The sequence below is a fragment of the Pseudorasbora parva genome, chromosome 21 (assembly GCF_024679245.1).
Source record: "Pseudorasbora parva isolate DD20220531a chromosome 21, ASM2467924v1, whole genome shotgun sequence".
In the NCBI taxonomy this organism is placed as follows: domain Eukaryota; kingdom Metazoa; phylum Chordata; class Actinopteri; order Cypriniformes; family Gobionidae; genus Pseudorasbora; species Pseudorasbora parva.
This window is the reverse complement of record NC_090192.1, coordinates 9,621,655-9,641,926: the sequence shown is the minus strand read 5'-3', so window position 1 is coordinate 9,641,926 and position 20,272 is coordinate 9,621,655. Positions and strand designations below refer to the sequence as shown.

At 37.5% G+C, this 20,272-nt stretch overlaps 1 protein-coding gene across 2 annotated transcripts; it reads right to left on the bottom strand.

Annotated features, from left to right (window-relative positions):
* Window positions 1-218: 218 nt before the first annotated feature.
* tubgcp2 (tubulin gamma complex component 2) lies at window positions 219-15,261 on the bottom strand. 2 transcript variants are annotated; one of them, XM_067430028.1, is made up of 18 exons: window positions 15,128-15,261; window positions 14,791-14,948; window positions 14,593-14,721; window positions 13,724-13,900; window positions 13,476-13,635; window positions 10,955-11,162; window positions 10,610-10,809; window positions 9,635-9,824; window positions 7,243-7,388; window positions 6,803-6,983; window positions 5,194-5,374; window positions 4,077-4,249; window positions 3,459-3,587; window positions 3,257-3,377; window positions 2,305-2,448; window positions 1,702-1,785; window positions 1,382-1,545; window positions 219-500 (listed from the first exon to the last, which is right to left on the bottom strand). In XM_067430028.1, the coding sequence occupies exons 2-18, from the start codon at window positions 14,938-14,940 to the stop codon at window positions 425-427; spliced, it is 2,613 nt and encodes an 870-aa protein (XP_067286129.1). In that variant the 5' UTR covers window positions 14,941-14,948; window positions 15,128-15,261; the 3' UTR covers window positions 219-424. The 2 variants fall into 2 exon arrangements, with proteins under 2 accessions (XP_067286129.1, XP_067286130.1); XM_067430029.1 differs by having other exon boundaries at window positions 15,155-15,247.
* Window positions 15,262-20,272: the final 5,011 nt, after the last annotated feature.

Sequence of the window (20,272 nt, the reverse complement as noted above, 5' to 3'; positions counted from 1 at the left end):
GTTCAAAACTTTTTAGTAGAATAAACTTTTCTTTCAACATTATACTGATCCAAGGGTAGATTTCAGGAACAAAATGTATAACACTTATACATTTTTACATTGGGGGGTGTCCCCATAATCAAACCTGTCACATTAGTTATGCTGTTCTTTACATTGTAGCCAAAATATATCTGGATGTAGAATGAGAGGCAGAGAAAGACAGATAAAGAACAGAAGAGAAAGCTACATTTTTACTTTATTATATTGGGTTTTCAGTTGGGGGAAATTTGTACAAGACCATTAAATACATTTTCAATAGAGAGGCAAAATGTTTAAAATGCTTTGTTACAGCACCACTTAATAGTACTACATATATTTAAGTGTAAAAAGAGGCAACATCAGCACACTGAACACTGAAAACAGCTGATTTTTATAATGGGCAATGCTATGCAGCAGTCTTCTGGCTCCTTTCAATGGCCATTCGCTCTAGTCTCTCTGTGTAAAAGCCATTGAAGTCCAGCCTATAAAAAAAAAAATTCACATTATTCATAGCACCTATAAAACTGAATTTAAATGAGGATTATATAAGCTCTTCAAAAGTAAGACATTTCAAACGCTTGTGATGCACATTTATATTGTCATTATAAAGGGATAGTTCACCTAAAAATGCTGTCATTATTTACTCTACCCTCACACCGTTTCAAACCCGTAAGACTTTCGTTAATCCTCAGAACACGAATGAAGTTCTTTTTGATGAAATAAAAAAGGTTTCTGTCCCTCTATTGACTATTCACTTAACTACCACTTTGACGCTTCAAAAGTTCATAAAAAATTCATAAAGAAGAAAATTAATTCATATTAATTGAACGGTTTAGTCCAAATTTTCTGACTTAAACATAAACAAAAGCTCAACCCGAACCTGCTTGACGTGTGAGAACAAACCTCATTGGTTATTGCAGAAGCTTAAACGTGCTGCATAACAGGAGAATGAACCTCATTTGTTCTTGCAGAAGCTCAAATGTGCTGCGTAACACGAGAATGAACCTCATTGGTTCTTGCAGAAGCTCAAACGTGCTGCATAACAAGAATAAACTTCATTGGTTCATGAGAATGAACCGCATTGGTTCTTGCAGAAGCTCAAATGTGCTGCATAGCACAAAAATAAACCTCAGTGATTCTTGAAGAAGCCTCAATGTGCTGTGTAACAAGAGAATGAACCTCATTGGTTCTCGACATCAAGCGAACATGTTTGAGCTTCCGATTACCACATCTTTGAGCTTCCGATTACCACAAGATCTTTACTTGGAATGATAATGACAGAATTTTCTTTCTTTTTGAAATCAGTACGCACTGATACATGTACTGAGGGAAGATTTACTGTAAGGTTCCTTCCACAACCCACCTGTAGATGATATTGATCATGCTGTGTTCACAGTCATTGGTGCTGTAAATGCTGAGCTTATCCAAAAGATCCAGCAATAATGTGCTGAAGTTACTGTCAAACTTGCTGATTGTCCCCTCAAACCCTGAGTCAGACTGGAGGGCATCCACATGCTCAGCTAAGAACTGAGATAAAGAAAAATAGATTCCATGAAATAGAAGAATTTGCTTGTAGTTCATTATCTTTTGGCAGATTATAGTGTGTGAGTGATGACACAGTTTTTAAAAAGCCTTTTTATTTTCGGTATCGGTAGAATAACTGATTTAATGCCAGTGACTCACTTTAGAGGCCAGTCTTTTTTTCTCTGCCTCGTCTGTCTGTTCAGCCTTCATCTCGCTGTCTATTCTCATGCTCTGAGTGAACCTCTGCAAAACAATCAACATAAAATCTCCAGCATTATCCTGACATTAAAGAAAACTGTCATAATGAAAATAACAGTACATTTAATTAATAAATTACATAATTAAATATACAAATATTTAAACTAAATGTTATGTACATTATCATTCAAAAGTTTGGTGTCAGTAAGATGATTATTATTTTTATTTATTTATACTTTTTTTAATAAGCAAGAACATATGAGAATATGATTTCTGAACAATCATGTGACCATGAAGACTGGATAAATGATGCTGAAAACTCAGCTTAGCCATCACAGGAATAAAATACATTTATTAAAATAGAAAACTGTTATTTTAAATTGTAATAATAGGTCACAATATTTACTGTATTTTTACTGGATCAATAGAGCCATGGAAGGCATAAGAGAATTTCAAAAACATTTAAAAAAAAATCTTACTGACTGTAAACATTTGAATGGCAGTATATTTGCTAACAGGTTTTTAGTACTTTTAGTTCTCTCTCCATAATGTCTGTATTTTTACCTGCATGCAGTTGGTGAACATGACACAGACAGACATGAGCTTGGAGAAGATCCGAAGCAGCTCAGGATTGGTGAGCATACAGTCCTTCAGACAGTTATCCAGGAAACTGGTGTGATGACACAGCACGTCATCAATGTTGGAGGCCTAAAAAGACAAGTGATTTAAGCACACACTGTGAATTAATTTAAACTTCTGTGCTCTGCCAGACCTATCACGATGATTACATAACAGCCTGATTACCATTATTTGAGAGAACCATGATTGTAGTGCTCTTTAAATTCTAACCTAAAGGATTATTAGGAACACCATACTAATACTGTGTTTGACCCCCCTTTCGCCTTCAGAACTGCCTTAATTCTACGTGGCACTGATTCAACAAGGTGCTGAAAGCATTCTTTAGAAATGTTGGCCAATATTGATAGGATGGCATCTTGCAGTTGATGGAGATTTGTGGGATGCTCATCCAGGGAACGAAGCTCCCATTCCACCACATCCCAAAGATGCTCTATTGGGTTGAGATCTGGTGACTGTGGGGGCAATTTTAGTACAGTGAACTCATTGTCATGTTCAAGAAACCAATTTGAAATGATTCAAGCTTTGTGACATGGTGCATTATCCTGCTGGAAGTAGCCATCAGAGGATGAGTACATGGTGGTCATAAAGGGATGGACATGGTCAGAAACAATGCTCAGGTAGGCCGTGGCATTTAAACAATGCCCAATTGGCACTAAGGGACCTAAAGTGTGCCAAGAAAACATTCCCCACACCATTACACCACCACCACCAGCCTGCACAATGGTAACAAGGCATGGCCTGTAAGGACCACACCCCTAAATGCATTGAAGCAAATGCCATGTGATTGGTTGATTAGATAATTGCATTAATGAGAAATTGAACAGGTGTTCCTTTTAATCCCTTTAGGTGAGAGCTGGTTTTTATTTCAGTGACTCACAGACTTCAGGTTGTTCTCCATGATGTGCCACGTGGGCTCCATAACCTCAAACATCATGTAGTACTGAATGTTCTGAACAAAGTTGAGCATCCGTTGTCTTAATGCAAAGGCAGCAGCAAACCTACCATCAACAAGAGCAACTTAATAAGATGCTCACTTGAACTCACAGTTCAAATTCAAAAATAAGTACATGTAGTCTCACCACTTAGCAGAGTGAAGTGAATATTGCTTAGCTGTTTTATTGCTGATCCACACATTACAGAGCAACCTTTCCACATGCTTGCAGTAGAACATGTGCCTGAAGAGCATCTGGTATCTTGTCAGGGCTTTCCTGTACAACAGAGCATTGTTAAAGGAGTAGTTAATTGTAAATGTGCAGTCACATTAGTGATTTTTTTGGAGAAATTTTGCACAAAAATTATCCATTATTTATCGTCATTAGTGTTGCGATGTATGACGTACAGATCACAAGTCATTTTCAAACCAAGCAGCTTTATGTTGGTCAACACAGCAAATTTACCTTACTTTAACCTATTGCAACATCCATGTGGAGAAATATTTCACCCCACTGGTTAAATGCACATGGGAATTAAACATTTCCGATCGCATAGTGTAATGTGCAACATTTCCAAGAATCCATAAATTGCACATGCACCTAACAACGGTAATTGTGACCACAATTTTATACATGCTTAGAACAACACATGAAGGGTAAATGATGACAAACCAGTTCCTTTAAAAGGCACAGGTATAATCACAAACTTAAGTTGCTTGAAATGAAAGCTATACAGCCACATATGAAGTCAGAGTAGGCCCCTACCTGTTGATTATAAGTGAAAGTGGCCACTTGACGATGTAGTCAAAGGAAAAAGCCTCCAGGCCACTAAGTGACACCTCTGTAGGCTCTGCATTAATGATTGCTTTCTCTTGCTTGGTATCTATAGCAAGAACACGCAACAGCTGGGTGATGACATCATGGGGCATTAGGTCAATCTGAAAGAGAACAATTGTGTTAAATAATGCAATGTAAACTATGCCCTGTTGCCTATTTTTGGCCACTTGCATGTCATTTACTAAGAAGAAACTCAACCATCCATCCAAATAATACAACCATGGGTGATGACAACCACTTTTATACAAGAAATGTCTTAAATTGCCAGACGTCATTTGCTTTTCTATTTGGATTTTTCTTCTGTGGTTTCCTGTAGGGCTGATACATTTTATTACCACTAAGTAAAAATTGAAATAAAAACTATTGAAATAAAAACATTATTACTATTGTAATATTTCACTCACAGTAAAATAAAAACAATTATTTAATATAAATAATATACTAATAATGTTATTTGGCATTACAACTGTAAAATTATGACACCATTATCTATGGCTGTCTTAATTTCTTAATTTTCATTTTCAGATGGATGGTGCATGTTGCCTTCCCAAATGGAGCCGCTCTGAGAAGCTTCAAACACCAGTGGATAATGAGCTGCTCACATTTAAGAACACAGTGCCACGCGTCACTCTGAAATATGAAATGCATATATATTTTTTTAATTAAATAACATCCTTGGCAATTTGACAACTAAAAGCTAAGCCATATCATGATTTCTGTGTTATTTTGATTACTTGTGCAGCTAGTTTTTTTTTTTTTTTTTGTCGGGCTATGCCCCTTTTTCACATTCAATGTTGACAGACAAATTGTTTGTGAATGGAATCTTGTTGCATCACATCTGAGTGTGATTTAAGGATATTTGCCACATTAGTCAGCATAACATAAAAAAAGTAACAAACACATCTTGCAAAGTAAATAAACACATACATGCGGAAAAAAATTACCTGATTGTAGCACACTGTTATGTAGAATGCACAAACTGACAAATATATGTATTACAAAGTGCTACTTATGAAGTAATTGAGAACATGGAGAAGCGTTCAACCTTTAAATCGTCTTTGAAGGGGTCTGTGTTGGCAGTGCTCATCCTCAGCGCCAGCTCCAAAAGAGCCTCCAAACGTGGAGGAATAATGTCATCAACCTGCTTCTTCAGTTCCTCCTCCGTCAGGTCCATAAAATGCACGAAAAAGTCTCCTTTATCCATTAAGAAGTAATGCTTGATTGACCTGCACCACAAATTTAAGAAATAAGGTGATATTGAGATATTCAGTTCACAACTATTAAACAATACCAAATCATCTGTTTCTCGTATTACGCTTAAAGTATACTCCGGTTTTTGCTTGTAAACATGTTTCTCAACCGGTGGGTCCTGACCCAAAAGTGAGACGCAAGAGCATTTTGAGTGCGTTGCAGTGTGTATTCAAAATTGTATTTCTTAATGTTTTACTAAAGTGAGGCTTTTATTTTTAAATCCAATCGTGAAAGTTGTTGACACTTTTGTCAGATGCAGTTTAACTAAACAGAGCCTGTGAACTCTTAAATTCAGTATCTGCTGTCAGAAGAGGCTGTATGTCAGTTTTCTAACCGCTCTATACACGTAGCTTGCATGTTTACCTTTATTTTTGTTTCAAAGTAACAAAAGAAAGGGAGCAGACAACAACATACCACTGGAGATGGCAACAACAATCGATGCCCACATTGACAACATTTTGTGTGAAGGATTTCAGATATACCTACAACTCTAGTTTAAATGATTTAAAAGACATTTTTAGCACTCATAACTTTTGGAGAGAAATAGCACTGACAATGTACAAGAAAATATTGTATTGCATACATGTCCACTGCGTGTGTTGTGTGCGTGTAAGTGAAAATAATAGTAGTATACTTTGGGCTTTAGAAAAAGATTAAGACTACAGACATATTGAGCACGGCTCGACATTAAGGATGTTCATGTGCTTGTCCTTCGGACAAGTAAATCGAAAGGACAAGCACATGAATGAGTGTTCATTCCACTTTGACATATTTAAAATCTGCATATTTGTGATATGTTTACCTTTTATAAAGGGAATTTTCCCCCTAATCTTATTAAAAATAGGCTGTGCTTCAGGTTTCACATTATATTCTTAAATTTGAACTTTACGTACAATTAATATAAGACACTATAGGGCTGTTACAAATAAAATAAAATAATTTACACAGAGATAAGATTAAGATATTAATTAATGTTTATTTTTTATGAAGCGATGCGTTCACTTGCGCGCCGCACCGACAGGACCAAACCTCCAATGTACGTGATTTTAAAATGTAAGACAGTAACTAGATTTCAAAAATACTATTAGACTTCACATCTACTGTTAATTCAATTTTGGTTGACAACATAATTTTCACTATAAAACGGATAGCTATTAGCTATATATATATGTTATATAATTTAGATGGGCTACAGGTTATTTTTATTGTACCGGTATGTCAAAAAGTGTTTATTTTTACCATTATTTTAAATTATTTTGCAATAAAAGCATTTTATTTATCAAAAAAGCTTTTTTTCCTGCAAATGGTACATCTTGAAATGATATGTGTACTGTTAAAAGTGAAATACTGTACACATACAGTTGACCTGATTTGACATGACCGTAGGAAACTTCAAGTTTTACCTCAGGCGTGAAACAAGCTCCTTTTCCTCCATCAGGAAGTCAAGCAGAACCTTGCTGGCATAGTAATATGCTTTTTCGATCTGCTCCACATATGCTCTCTCTTTAAGTGTGTAGAGAACCTCTTTGGCATCTGGACAGGTAACGTCACGGCCGCACTCTCGGACAACATTCAGATACTTGCCTGAAAATAGAAAGAAGTTAGGACTGTTTATGAAAAAAATGTATTTAGTCACTCTATTCTTTTCAGCTGGGCATTGTAACCATTAGAAAATGTTAGAATGTTTTTGACATTTATACCGTGTTCCAGAATTGCTTTCTAGTAGACATAAATCTAATGCTGTATACTATCTACATAGGCACCTGCCTTCTATCACTACTTAAAATGCTGTCGAGTTAAGTTTTGGAACTGAGATAATGGTTTGTGTATAAAAATGCCTCACCTGTGTTTAATATCTTATCTGCCATTTTCTGAAGGAATGATGGGATCCTGTGCTGGACGATAGTGTATCTCTGATCCCAGTATTTGTCATTATAATCCTCCTGAATCTTCTCTTTTTGCAGCTCATGCTCCTCAACCATGAATTCACTATAAAAATAAATAAATAAAAAACATAGTATGTGATGAGGTTTATTTTATTCAATTTAATGTGGTATGATGTGCTCCACTCAAATGTTTATTCATTCATGGTCAGCAAAATTTAACAACTGGCTGCCTTTAAAGCAATCACTGTCAATCTGACTTGAATTGCCCAAGAACTATGCTGAAGTGGAATTTGAAAAAAAGGGATGACAGGAAGTAAAAGCATTAAAAATGATCTCAAATTTGCCTTTAATCTAATTATTATAATATTATATAAACTGGACTATTCTCAAGTTACATGATAAAGTACAAGTATTTTACACACACACACACACACATACATATATAGTGTATATATGTGTTGGTGTGTGTGTGTGTAGGTAGCATTTCTTAGAATATATTACTAATGTCCTCTAATGTTTCTGGAAAGACTCAATTGACTCTTTCACAGATGGATGAAGTGTTTTCACAGTTATTAACATCGTAATTCTACCAAAGTTTTGTATATACATTTTTTATAAAAAAATACAAATAATAATATACATTTATAACACTATACTTGTGTTACCTTATATAAATGTCAGAAAATGCTGTTGACCCCAACAGCTGAGAGAGTAACAGTTTGACATCCTTCTCTCTTCTGACCAACATAATCAATCTTTCTACATATTTTTAACCTATATTGGAAAGTCACAGAATATGTGCGAATGTAAATAAAGTTTACCGATAGATAGATAGATAGATAGATATATAGATAGATAGACAGATGGATAGATGGATAGATGGATAGATGGATAGATAGATGGATGGATGGATGGATGTTTCTGCTTCTGAACGCCCCAGAAATGTGAAAAGGGCCCATATGTTGTATTTAACACGTTTATTAGTAAAATGTATTAATATGATAATTCTGTATCCTTTGCTGCCTCAATTTAAATTCAGAAACTGTAATTTAAAGCTACACTGTGTAACTTTTTTAGTTTATTCTTAGCTAAAATCACTTAGTTCTTTCAAAAATATATGTGCTCATTAATGTATATTTACTTCTTTCAAGTAATAATGCATTCTCATAATTTTATAATATACCATTGAAAATACATAGATGTTGAGGGTTCGGATGGCGGTCGCCATGTTGCTCCTCCATCTTGAAAGTACATTTGCCAAAGAGGGACATACCCGTAAATTCAAGCTTCGCTTTTCGCGTTTTTACACTCGATGGCACTGCGTCGAATGTGAAGAGGAGGATTGCTTGAGGCTGCTTTATGATGATGGAGGATCATCACTCTTAAGCCCCTTTCACACTGCACGTCGGACCCGCAATATTCCCGGAACATTGCCGGGTCGCCTTCTGTGTGAAAGCAACCACGTCCCGGAATTGATTACCGAATTCGACCCCGGTCGGGGACCTAGTAACATTGCGGGATATGTATCAGAGTCGCCAAGGAAGCGGAAAAGAGAATTAAGACGGCAACGCGACAGGCAAATCAACAAGACAAAAGTAAATATTGGAGTGGCCTTTCCAAGATGGAAAGAGCTCATGAGGAGCAACGATTTTAAAAAGAACGCCGACATTGCCTGCTTTCTTCTCGACAGGTAATATTAATTCAGCCTATTTGTGTATATTGGAGGTTTTATTGTTGCTTGGCTAATTATATCATGGTGTGCTGTGCATAACACTAGAACGACGTCTAGGATAGTTTTCCTCACGTCAATGATGAAAAAGTATTGTTTACCTTATAACATAAATCCGTGTTCTATGACGGATAACATGAGATTAATATTTTAATTGCATTATAATTTGTTTGCCTTACGCTAGTGGTGTTGTACAATATACAGAATAATGATAATACTGATAAAAGTTACTTTACTAAGAGCTTGCATTCGTCTGGGAACCTGATAGCTGATGTTAGCAATGAACTGGTTATTATTCAGTTCTATTATTCATTTTACATAGATTAACTTGATCATAGATCATTTGGTAAATTAAATAACTGCAAATTATAATAGTTTTCAAAAATTACCTCATCACTTGAGTTGACGCAACACTCACCGAAGAGGTCGAACTGAAAGCCATGACTAAATCGGCCACCGTAGGAGTTGAAACGAAATCGAAATTGAGAGGAGCAGAAACAATTATTCACTGGATGGTCATATACCTTTTCACCACTAGATGGGAGAAAATATCACACAGTGTAGCTTTAAAAGGAGTTCTGAATATCTCACAGCCCTGTTGGTCAGGGATCACATTATACCTGTATGGGTCTTTAATGATGCCTCTATAAATCCACTTCTCAAGTATTTCAAAGTAGGGGACACTGGCTGCTTTGGTCAGATAGAGGCAGAGCTCTTGAGCCTGGCTGTCTCCGGTGTAGTTGAATGTACGATCGTGAAGCAGGCTGAGGGTCGAGCCACCCATACATTCACCCTTGTCAACAGAGGTGGCTGCATGAAAGAGACCAGGGAGAAAGTGCATTAGCATGAGCACGTCAACAATGCTATTCATTTACTTATGTAATCTGTCTGTAATATGTATTACTGTCTATCTATCTATCTATCTATCTATCTATCTATCTATCTATCTATCTATCTATCTATCTATCCATCCATCCATCCATCCATCCATCCATCCATCCATCCATCCATCCATCCATCCATCCATCCATCCATCCATCCATCCGAAACATGCTAGAACATGGTAAAACATGCTAACAACATGGTATCGATGTGCTGAACATGCTAAGATTTGCTAGCAACATGCAAGAAAAATGTTCAATCCTTCTAGCATTGTGCTAAAACCGGTTAAAACATGCTAGCAATGTTCTAAAACATACTAGTAACATACTAGCAACATCCTAAAACAAGTTACCGTGCTAAAAATATTTTAGGAGCATATTAAATCATGCTAACAGTGTGTTAAAACATGCTAGCACAACGTAAAAGCATGCTAGAAACATGCTAACAATATTGTAAAACATGGTACCACCATGCTAATTCATGTTATATTTAGAATGTCTAACCATCAAACTTTAAACTTGATTTTAAACTTTCAGATAAGACCTTTGTCAAGACTAAATCAAAGTTTTTCCTGACCAGAATTTATTTTAATCCTGTGCAAATTACATGAGCAAGAAAAAGCTCAAAAAGTAAAAAATTAACTCATTACTCCAGTAGACGTGTCCAAAATGTGCTGCGCTTTTAAGAGTAACCACACATGTTGAACGTTTTACCAATGGAGGCCAGGATTTCCAAGGTGCGCATGGTGGGCTGTATGTAGAACCAGAGCTTCTGCAGGGAGAGCGTGCCCTGTCTGTGGAGATGCTCCAGCTGTGTCACCAGGATGAGGTATTCCTTCATCAAAGTCCTCATGGCTGCAGTCAGAGCGTGATTCACCTGTCCGTACTCAAACGATGACTTCTCCTCTGTGAAGCTGGACATTGATTATGCAAATGAATAGTGTGAATTCATATAGTGTGAAGGCCAATACAATCCTCTGACATTACTAACAAAACTAGGTTAATATTAATGTAAACACATGACTAATATAACTATTAACCATACTATAGTTCACCAACCGTGTGATAGTGGAGTAGCAGGATGCGACCGGCAATATCCGGTTGACCAGCTCTTTGACGGACATGTCGAGGGAAGGATCTACTATGAAGGAGCGGCTCTGTCTGCCAAGCACAGGCTGAGCTGTGACGTCTCTCCCATCCACACCAATCAGCACAAAAAGCAGGTCCTCAACCAGAGCTTGTTCCTGTGCAGCCAGTGGCATTGTACCTGTAATTAAACTTGTTGAAGTCACTATGAAATCGACTCAAATTGACTAATCTTATTTTTTATGGAATTGAACAATATTTATTATAATTTTATTTGTTTATTAAATATTAATCTGGTCCCATCTTTATTCCTTTTTTTTTCATCAACTTCTCCTCGTGCAACAATATCTCTTCTCTGCTGACACGTGCATTGCCGCAAAGGCAGGACAATAAACCCATCTTTACAATATACTACCCTCTATATTTTTTCTTAGATTACGTAACTGTATAGTTACAGTGCCTTGCGAAAGTATTCGCCCCCCTTGAACTTTGCGACCTTTTGCCACATTTCATTTCATATAACATAATGATATGAAACTGTAATTTTTTGTGAACAATCAACAACAAGTGGGACACAATCATGAAGTGGAACGAAATGTATTGGATATTTCAAACTTTTTTAACAAATCAAAAACTGAAAAATTGGGCGTCAAAATGGACATGTTGACATACTTTCTGTGTGAGTTTGTCCGTTCAAGCGCAAGACTTGAAAGATAACTCAATATTTGCGCGCTGTGAGACGTTTGGGAGCTTTGGGACAAGAGCACAGAGTCAAATCTACTCACAGCGTCTTCTGGCTTACACGCGGGTGATGACGGTGAAAATAACTGGTCATATTTGAACATACGGCAGCACTCGCATGCATTGAACAGTTTACAAAGAGAGGCCATTTTGCCCATGTTTTTCTTTTATTATCGCTGTTGTAATGTATCACTGAGGAGCCAGCACATGTATCCAGTGACAGAAACATACATAAAGCATTATTTTCAAGTAACAACCCATATTAAATATGCGTCATTGGATGAGAGATAAACCGCGGTGCAAGTGCACCTTTTGCACGGCACCACTGCTCTCGTCAGACGGCACCCCGGTTGGGAAATGCTATAGACCCAGCTCCCAACCCAACTTTGAAAATAGATTAACAGCGTCATTTTTTTTTATTGCCCAATAATATAATAACGCAGCATGTTAACGCCGATAACGGCCCACCACTAAATTATACACAGTACACACACATATATATAATGTAAACACAAACGTTTTATTTGAGATGCGATTAATCACGATTAATCATTTGCAAAGCATTAGCCCAGCACACAGCATTGTTCTGGATATTCGGTAAGTTTAGTTTCAAAATATTAGGCAATACGTCATAAAAGCCGACCAATCACGTTGTGAACATGTCCCTGTGCCTTTAGGTTCGGTATTTTTAGTTTCGGTGAATGTTAAACCGATCAGGCCAAACAAACCAAACTACAAGTGTGAACACAACATTAAAAACGATTTAATTGAGAAGTCCTCATACGCACATGTCGGTGTCACAAGTGTGGTTATGTACTTATGTTATATCCTAATAATAATTTGATAGTAATATTAGCCTGAATATAATAATAATAATTTAATACATTAATGGAAAAACTAGCCAATTATCGCCTTAATATCATCAAAGGCTTCAGCAATCGAAGATATGTCAACATCAGCACATCTATCGGCACAACCCTAGTCACAATCAAAATGTGCAGCAAGATAGTGGGGACTGATAGCCTGGATGCCAGCCGAATTCAGCCCCGCCCACAAATTTTTAGGTCGGGTGGTTCGGTCTGGCCTCGATCCATAGAGGTGTAATTATCCCCGAAAAGAAACTGTTCGGACCAATGAAATCATCAGGGCGGGCTTTAGATGGTGACGGACAGATGATAAACAGTAACGTAATCATGCACGTCATCAAAGGGGCTTGGATTATATTTGTTTGAATCCTAAACGGAGAGCTTGCTTGTGTATGCATTCACCATCACAATTTCTCTCAGAAATCATGATCATGTTGGGTAAGTACTCTGTGTATCATTCAATTATTTTACAACACCAGCAAAGATCGTTTATTCCAGCCTGATTTCAGCGTGCGTGCAGACAGGGTTGCCAAGTTTTTACAACAAAACGCCTCATAATCACAGCCCAATGGAGCAGTTTCAGACTCATATTCTGACTAGAATTGAGTATGACCACGTCAGGCTAGGGGACTGATTTAATATGGCAAAAAATCTGATTATAATGTGTGTTATTGTGCGTTTTATGTTGCCGTATATGGATTTACACCATCTACAAAACAAATTGCCCTCAAGAACAAGAGCACAGAAACCATAGCAATTAGCAAACGAAAACGATCCAATTAATTACTTAAATACTTAAAGTATATGTAAAATTAAAAGTGTACATAAGTTCCACCTCTGTTCCCTATTCATCTAGTGCTCCAATTTCAGAAAGGCCTGTCACATACCAATAGCCACCACGGGATCTCCCACAGGGGTGGGGCTAGTGATGAAATCCCCAATCAGTGCAGGCCGGTCATACACCCAGTTTGGAAACACAGGGTTCGGCTGGGTAGGGTTCTTCTTATTATGTCTGTCTCTTAGCATTTTTCGGATGACTTCAGAAGACTGTGCAGGAAAACAAAACGATCGTTAACTGATGCAATGTACAGAATTAACTGGCATTAATATCACCTTTCCAGGTTCCTCATACTACCTGCGGCACACTGGAGCTGGCTGTGACATTTCCCAGCTTTTTCCGCAATTCCTCCAGTTCTTGCATGGACATTTTGCTGCTGGTTGCAGGAATGCTGTACGACGCAGTGGTGCTGGATGCCGCGTTTGCAGACATTTCTGATCTTTCCTTGGCGTTCTGCTGCAGGAACTTCAAAGTCTAAAGAATACAAGCAGTCATGAAAAATGTCTAGGTCACAATTCCACAACACCCCAATATCAAAAGAAAAAAGCCTGGGTTTAGGTCCTAACTTACAGTAAGACTAGCCAGACCGCCTTATGTATTCAACTTATGAAAAAAGCGCAACTGTAAAGTAAGCGTATGACAGCGGACACAGCGTAAGCATTTTGAACTGCGTGAGGCGTTACACTTTCTGCGCAAGTTGAATATTGAAGGTGATCTTTTACTTTATAAGGTTTTAAATATTGATATTTTTCTCACACAAACCCATCGATTCACTTCATAAGGACTTTATTAACACCCTGGGGCTGTATGGATTTCTTTAATAATGGATGGATGGAATTTTTTGGGCTTCAAAATTGGTTGCCATTCACTGCCATTATAAAGCTTGGATTATCCAGGACATTAGTTTATTTACAAATCCAATTGTATTCGTCTGAAAGAAGAATGTCATATACACATAGGATGGCTTGAGTGTGAGTTTATCATGGGCTAATCTCATTTTTGGGTGAACTATCCCTTTAATGGTCATAAATAGGAATTATCTTCTTGCAGAATATTTCTTATCTTGCTTTTGGGGTGAAATGATGTGACCCAGACATATTCTTGACAGGTTTTTGGAAGATTCAGATATTCTTGTTTAGAATTTAACAATGAGTTTCATTACATACCTCTTTATCCTCGGAGAGTTTGGAGAGCAGATACACCAGTGGATCGAGGTTGCGTGCATTCTTTGACTTCAATTCATCATATTTCCTCAAGAAGTCTTCAGGTGTTTTGGAGTGTTCTGCCATTTTGACCTGTAAGACAAAATGTAAATTAGTCTAGTGCATTCAGAAAACGTGTAACAGGAGATGAAACACATTCACCTTAGCACTGTGTGCAGATACTGTAGTGGTAACATATGCAGTCCTGTTCTTCTGCAGTAAATCAATGTAGACCTCAGCACCATCTCCTCCGCGGACATTAAGGAGCCCGAGGAGTTCATTAACATCATGATGAATTCTGAATTCACTCATGACTTAAGCTGAAATCAGAAACAGACACAACTGAGAAACGAGAGCAAGCTCAATGAATGAATGAATACATCAGTTACGTTACCCAAACACTAACGTTAGATCTAACGTAGATAACCAAATTTGCTGATGCTATTTATTTACAGCAAGCCATCTATATATACATTTATAATTAAAACGTTTTGTTTACCTATAATAACACCCTTTGTTGTTTTACCTAGTAGTATAATTGGTCCTTTTGAACAATAAGTAACGCATCTGTTGATAAAACAGCAGCGTAACTGACAACACCATAATAATAGGAAGTCAGAAACTGTGAATTTGTAAAATTCCGCCAAAATACTTTTTTTCAAACTAAAAGTCCTTTCGTTGTAATCTTTTTTTTTTTTTTTTTTACAATAGGGGAACACAATCACACTTTAATCTATAAGACAATAATAATAAATTAAAAAAAGTGTACTGTGCTAATTAACTGAGACGTCTTACAGCTCTTACAGGTTGTTGGCCTTGTTTTATTCGTTGCTTCTATTGCTCTCCCCTTTTTTGTAAGTCGCTTTGGATAAAAGCGTCTGCTAAATGATTAAATGTAGGCCTAAATGTAATATATATATATAAATATATGTAGAATTGCAAAACTATATTTACAAATTTTTACAACATGTTGGCTTACATGTGTAATATTTACAGCATTAATCTAATAATACACTAAACATAATAAAACATTTCAGATGATGATGATGATATAATAACAATTATTATTATTGCTTTATAGAATAGAAATAAAATCATATTATTATTATTATTATTATTATTATTATTATTATTATTATTATTATTATTATTATTATTATTATTATTATTATTATTATTATTATTATTATTATTTTATGCCTCCATAGTGTCTGCTATTATCAGAGATGTATTGATTTGCCACAGTCACACACACTTCCAGTACTGAGAAATATGGAACACCTAGATGGCAGTGATATTTCATTTTAGTTTCATTATTTTTATTTATTTAGCTTTATTGCTATTTTGAATTATTACATTATTTGAATTTACATAACTACGAATTATTTCATCAATAAATGTTCATTCAATCATTGCATTCGGTCCGATTGAAATGCATGTTCCCTGTCAGTCAACGTGTTTGCATACCACAACAACACGAGCCCTTGATACACCCGGCGCAATGCGATGCCAGGCACGACGCAAGTGTTTTTTTGCTAGTTTCAGCTCGACGCAGTTAAAAATTTCACATCCAGCTCCACTTTGTTTCAATAGCAAATGCACTCACATCCATCTCTTCACCCTTGGGCGCAAACCCTGCATTTCTAGGACCACAGTTCTAGGACCCTATATTTACTTGTTTAATGTATTTAGTTTAATATATATTGTCCTAACCAACCCATAATGTAATAACCCGAAAACATTATCTCTGGTGGTCTAGCTTCTTATCTGTGTGCGTTCATGTGTTTTGGAGGAGGCATGGCTTTGGACGGCGATTTGCAGGGAGGATGGGATCGTATGCCTTCAATGCTAGTAGGCTAAAGTTAGATCATCTATTGCACCTTTGAAAAACTGTTGTTTCTTTTGTTTAATTAATACAATTTAATTTAAAAACAACAACAAGGAAACAAGACATTCTAGAGTTCCTATGTTAATTTTAAACCTCCAATTTCACCCGAGCACACCAGAGCCTGTTAACTCCATCAATCACAGTATTGATTCTGGAAACATGTCTTACATCTGAACAATTTGAGTTTGCTGTCAATAGAACCCTAGAGTGATTATCGGGAGACATAAGTGAGGACTATTCTGTCTAAACGAGAAATGTATAACCATCCAAAACAGATCCAGAAGGCCTCCCAGTCAACGCCAGTCAGTTCTCATTTTGCACTCTGGTGTTAATCTAAAGAATGCAGATATTTTAGGCCAGAAGATTACTCATGTCAATGATTTTCTTCTAACATACAGAGCACAGCTTGCCAAAATAATAAAAACAATAATTGACTCACCACTAAAGGCATTGCCTTGTGGAAAAAAGTGCCCTCTCACAATCTAATCCAAATGGCACTTTCAAATGGATCCTTTGAAGAATAATGTGTGAAAGAAGCAGGTGGTGAATGAAAAATAGAGATGGTGGCATTCTAAAGCCACAAATAATCTCAAAACTGTCAGTGGATGGTGAAAGAACTGAAGTGCTGCTGTTGGTTTATAGTTTGAGGTCACTATAGTCTGGAGAATGAGACAATCTGCAGAGATGAAACATGAGCACTCAAGATTTATAAAACAATTGATGCATTTTAATTTGACATGACCCTTTTGACTGCTGCCGATTGTGCTGCTCTAGAGTACTGGATTAAAGGAATGACACTCTTACGCTACTTGACATTTAATTAGGTTTTTGACATTGTGAAGCATAAAGATCATGACAAGATCTATGCCTATCCCTTTTATGTCATACTCATCTGCATCCCAATTCGCCTACTTATACAGGTCCTTCTAAAACAATTAGCATATTGTGATAAAGTTCATTATTTTCCATAATGTAATGATAAAAATTCAACTTTCATATATTTTAGATTCATTGCACACCAACTGAAATATTTAAGGTCTTTTATTGTTTTAATACTGATGATTTTGGCATACAGCTCATGAAAACCCAGAATTCCTCAAAAATCTAACAAAAATTAGCATATCATGAAAAGGTTCTCTAAACGAGCTATTAACCTAATCATCTGAATCAACTAATTAACTCTAAACACCTGCAAAAGATTCCTGAGGCTTTTAAAAACTCCCAGTCTGGTTCATTACTCAAAACCGCAAACATGGGTAAGACTGCCGACCCGACCCTGTCCAGAACCATTGACATGACATCCATTGACACCCTCAAGCGAGAGGGTAAGACACAGAAAGAAATTTCTGAACGAATAGGCTGTTCCCAGAGTGCTGTATCAAGGCACCTCAGTGGGAAGTCTGTGGGAAGGAAAAAGAGTGGCAAAAAACGCTGCACAATGAGAAGAGGTGACCGGACCCTGAGGAAGATTGTGGAGAAGGACCGATTCCAGACCTTGGGGGACCTGCGGAAGCAGTGGACTGAGTCTGGAGTAGAAACATCCAGAGCCACCGTGCACAGGCGTGTGCAGGAAATGGGCTACAGGTGCCGCATTCCCCAGGTCAAGCCACTTTGGGCTAGAGAGAAGCAGCACTGGACTGTTGCTCAGTGGTCCAAAGTACTTTTTTCGGATGAAAGCAAATTTTGCATGTCATTCGGAAATCAAGTTGCCAGAGTCTGGAGGAAGACTGGGGAGAAGGAAATGTCAAAATGCCTGAAGTCCAGTGTCAAGTACCCACAGTTAGTGATTGTCTGGGGTTTCATGTCAGCTGCTGGTGTTGGTCCACTGTGTTTTATCAAGGGCAGGGTCAATGCAGCTAGCTATCAGGAGATTTTGGAGCACTTCATGCTTCCATCTGCTGAAAAGCTTTATGGAGATGAACATTTCGTTTTTCAACACGACCTGGCACCTTCTCACAGTGCCAAAACCACTGGTAAATGGTTTACTGACCATGGTATTACTGTGCTCAATTGGCCTGCCAACTCTCCTGACCTGAACCCCATAGAGAATCTGTGGGATATTGTGAAGAGAAAGTTGAGAGACGCAAGACCCAACACTCTGGATGAGCTTAAGGCCGGGGACACACTGCAAGCGTGTCGTGAGCGTCTCGGGTGCGTGGCGTGTCCGTTTTTATTTCGGCTCCCATGTTAACTGGTTAGCGCTTGCATACTGCCTGCGTCAGCCGCGCGGCTCATGTTTATATGCCATTTTGACACGAATACATATTAATAAATGACATTTTCATGTTTGAAAGTCTTTAGGTTAACATAAATGCAGATATAGGCCTACTTGTAATAAAAAACAACATAATTATCGATTTTGAAATATTAAACCTGTCAATACAGAACGTAATATTCTGTAGCCTATTTTGCCCTCAATACCATATATATGTATGGTCAATAGGCTACTGCCGTTGTCTTTGCTGTATCAATAGGCAATCTATTTATATTTAACATGAAGTATAGGGCTTCCCAGCAGCAGCAGCGCCGCGTCAGACACGCTTCTGGTGTGCAAAGACAGAGAAAACCCTGCGCAGCCGCCCAGCGGCTGACACGCAGCAGAAACGCCACGCTTGCAAGCGAAATAGGCTACAGATTATTTCGTTGACAGGTTTAATATTTCAAAATCGATAATTATGTTGTTTTTTATTATTACAAAGGTCTATCTACATTTATGTTAACCTAAAGACTTTCAAACATGAAAATGTCATTTATTATCGTCGTTTAATATCGTTTATTATTGTCGTTTCCTATGCTGTTTTGCCTAGAAACGCTTCCAACACGCTCGCGTGTCGCGTGAAAAATAGGCGTCTCTTCTATTTGAAGCATGCACGCGTTTTCCGCGCGGCTGACGCAGGCAGTATGCAAGCGCTAACCGGTTAACATGGGAGCCGAAATAAAAACGGACACGCCACGCAGCCGAGACGCTCACGGCACGCTTGCAGTGTGTCCCCGGCCTAAGGCCGCTATCGAAGCATCCTGGGCCTCCATAACCCCTCAGCAGTGCCACAGGCAATTTTTTGAGAAAGACCTGTACTACGTCCTAAAAGTATGTACTCTTTTTGTACATACTTTTGAATATGTAGCAAAAGAGTATGCAAGCTTTGGGACACACTAATTCGACATCTTTAACAGACTCTGTCGCTTAGTTACGTGCATCCCATCACCGTTTAAACTGCCGTCAATTATCGTCACAGTTCAAATCCTCCACATTCAGTTTCATTTACTGCCGTATCAGAGAGAAATATAGCCGCACGTTGATCCGTGGGTCTTTAATTCAGAAACTCTCCTCGTGTCTTAGCGATGCTTTAAATAGTTAATGGCCAAACGTGTCATTGCAAAAGTTCACATTGCTGCTGCAGGTGAGATATAATGTGGAAAACACTGAATAATAAATATATTTTAGTCAGGTTAAATAGTGATAGTTGGTCACTCAAACCCCTTTATCTAAACCTCTCTACTTAACCGTTGGACTCGCACATCTGTCAAGTTTGTAGTTTTTTAACACTTTTTATCCGCGTTTGTAGTTCTAATCAAATCCTCGACCTACTCGCGATGGGTTGTGGGCAATATCAGCTGTTAAAGTGCCCATTGAACCACACTACAAATTCTGATCGGAAATAGTAAACCATCCGGCAATCTTTGGAATACTCTTTTCAGCATACTACGATTTGGGACATACTAATTCTATTTTCAAATACTATTTATTATGGATAG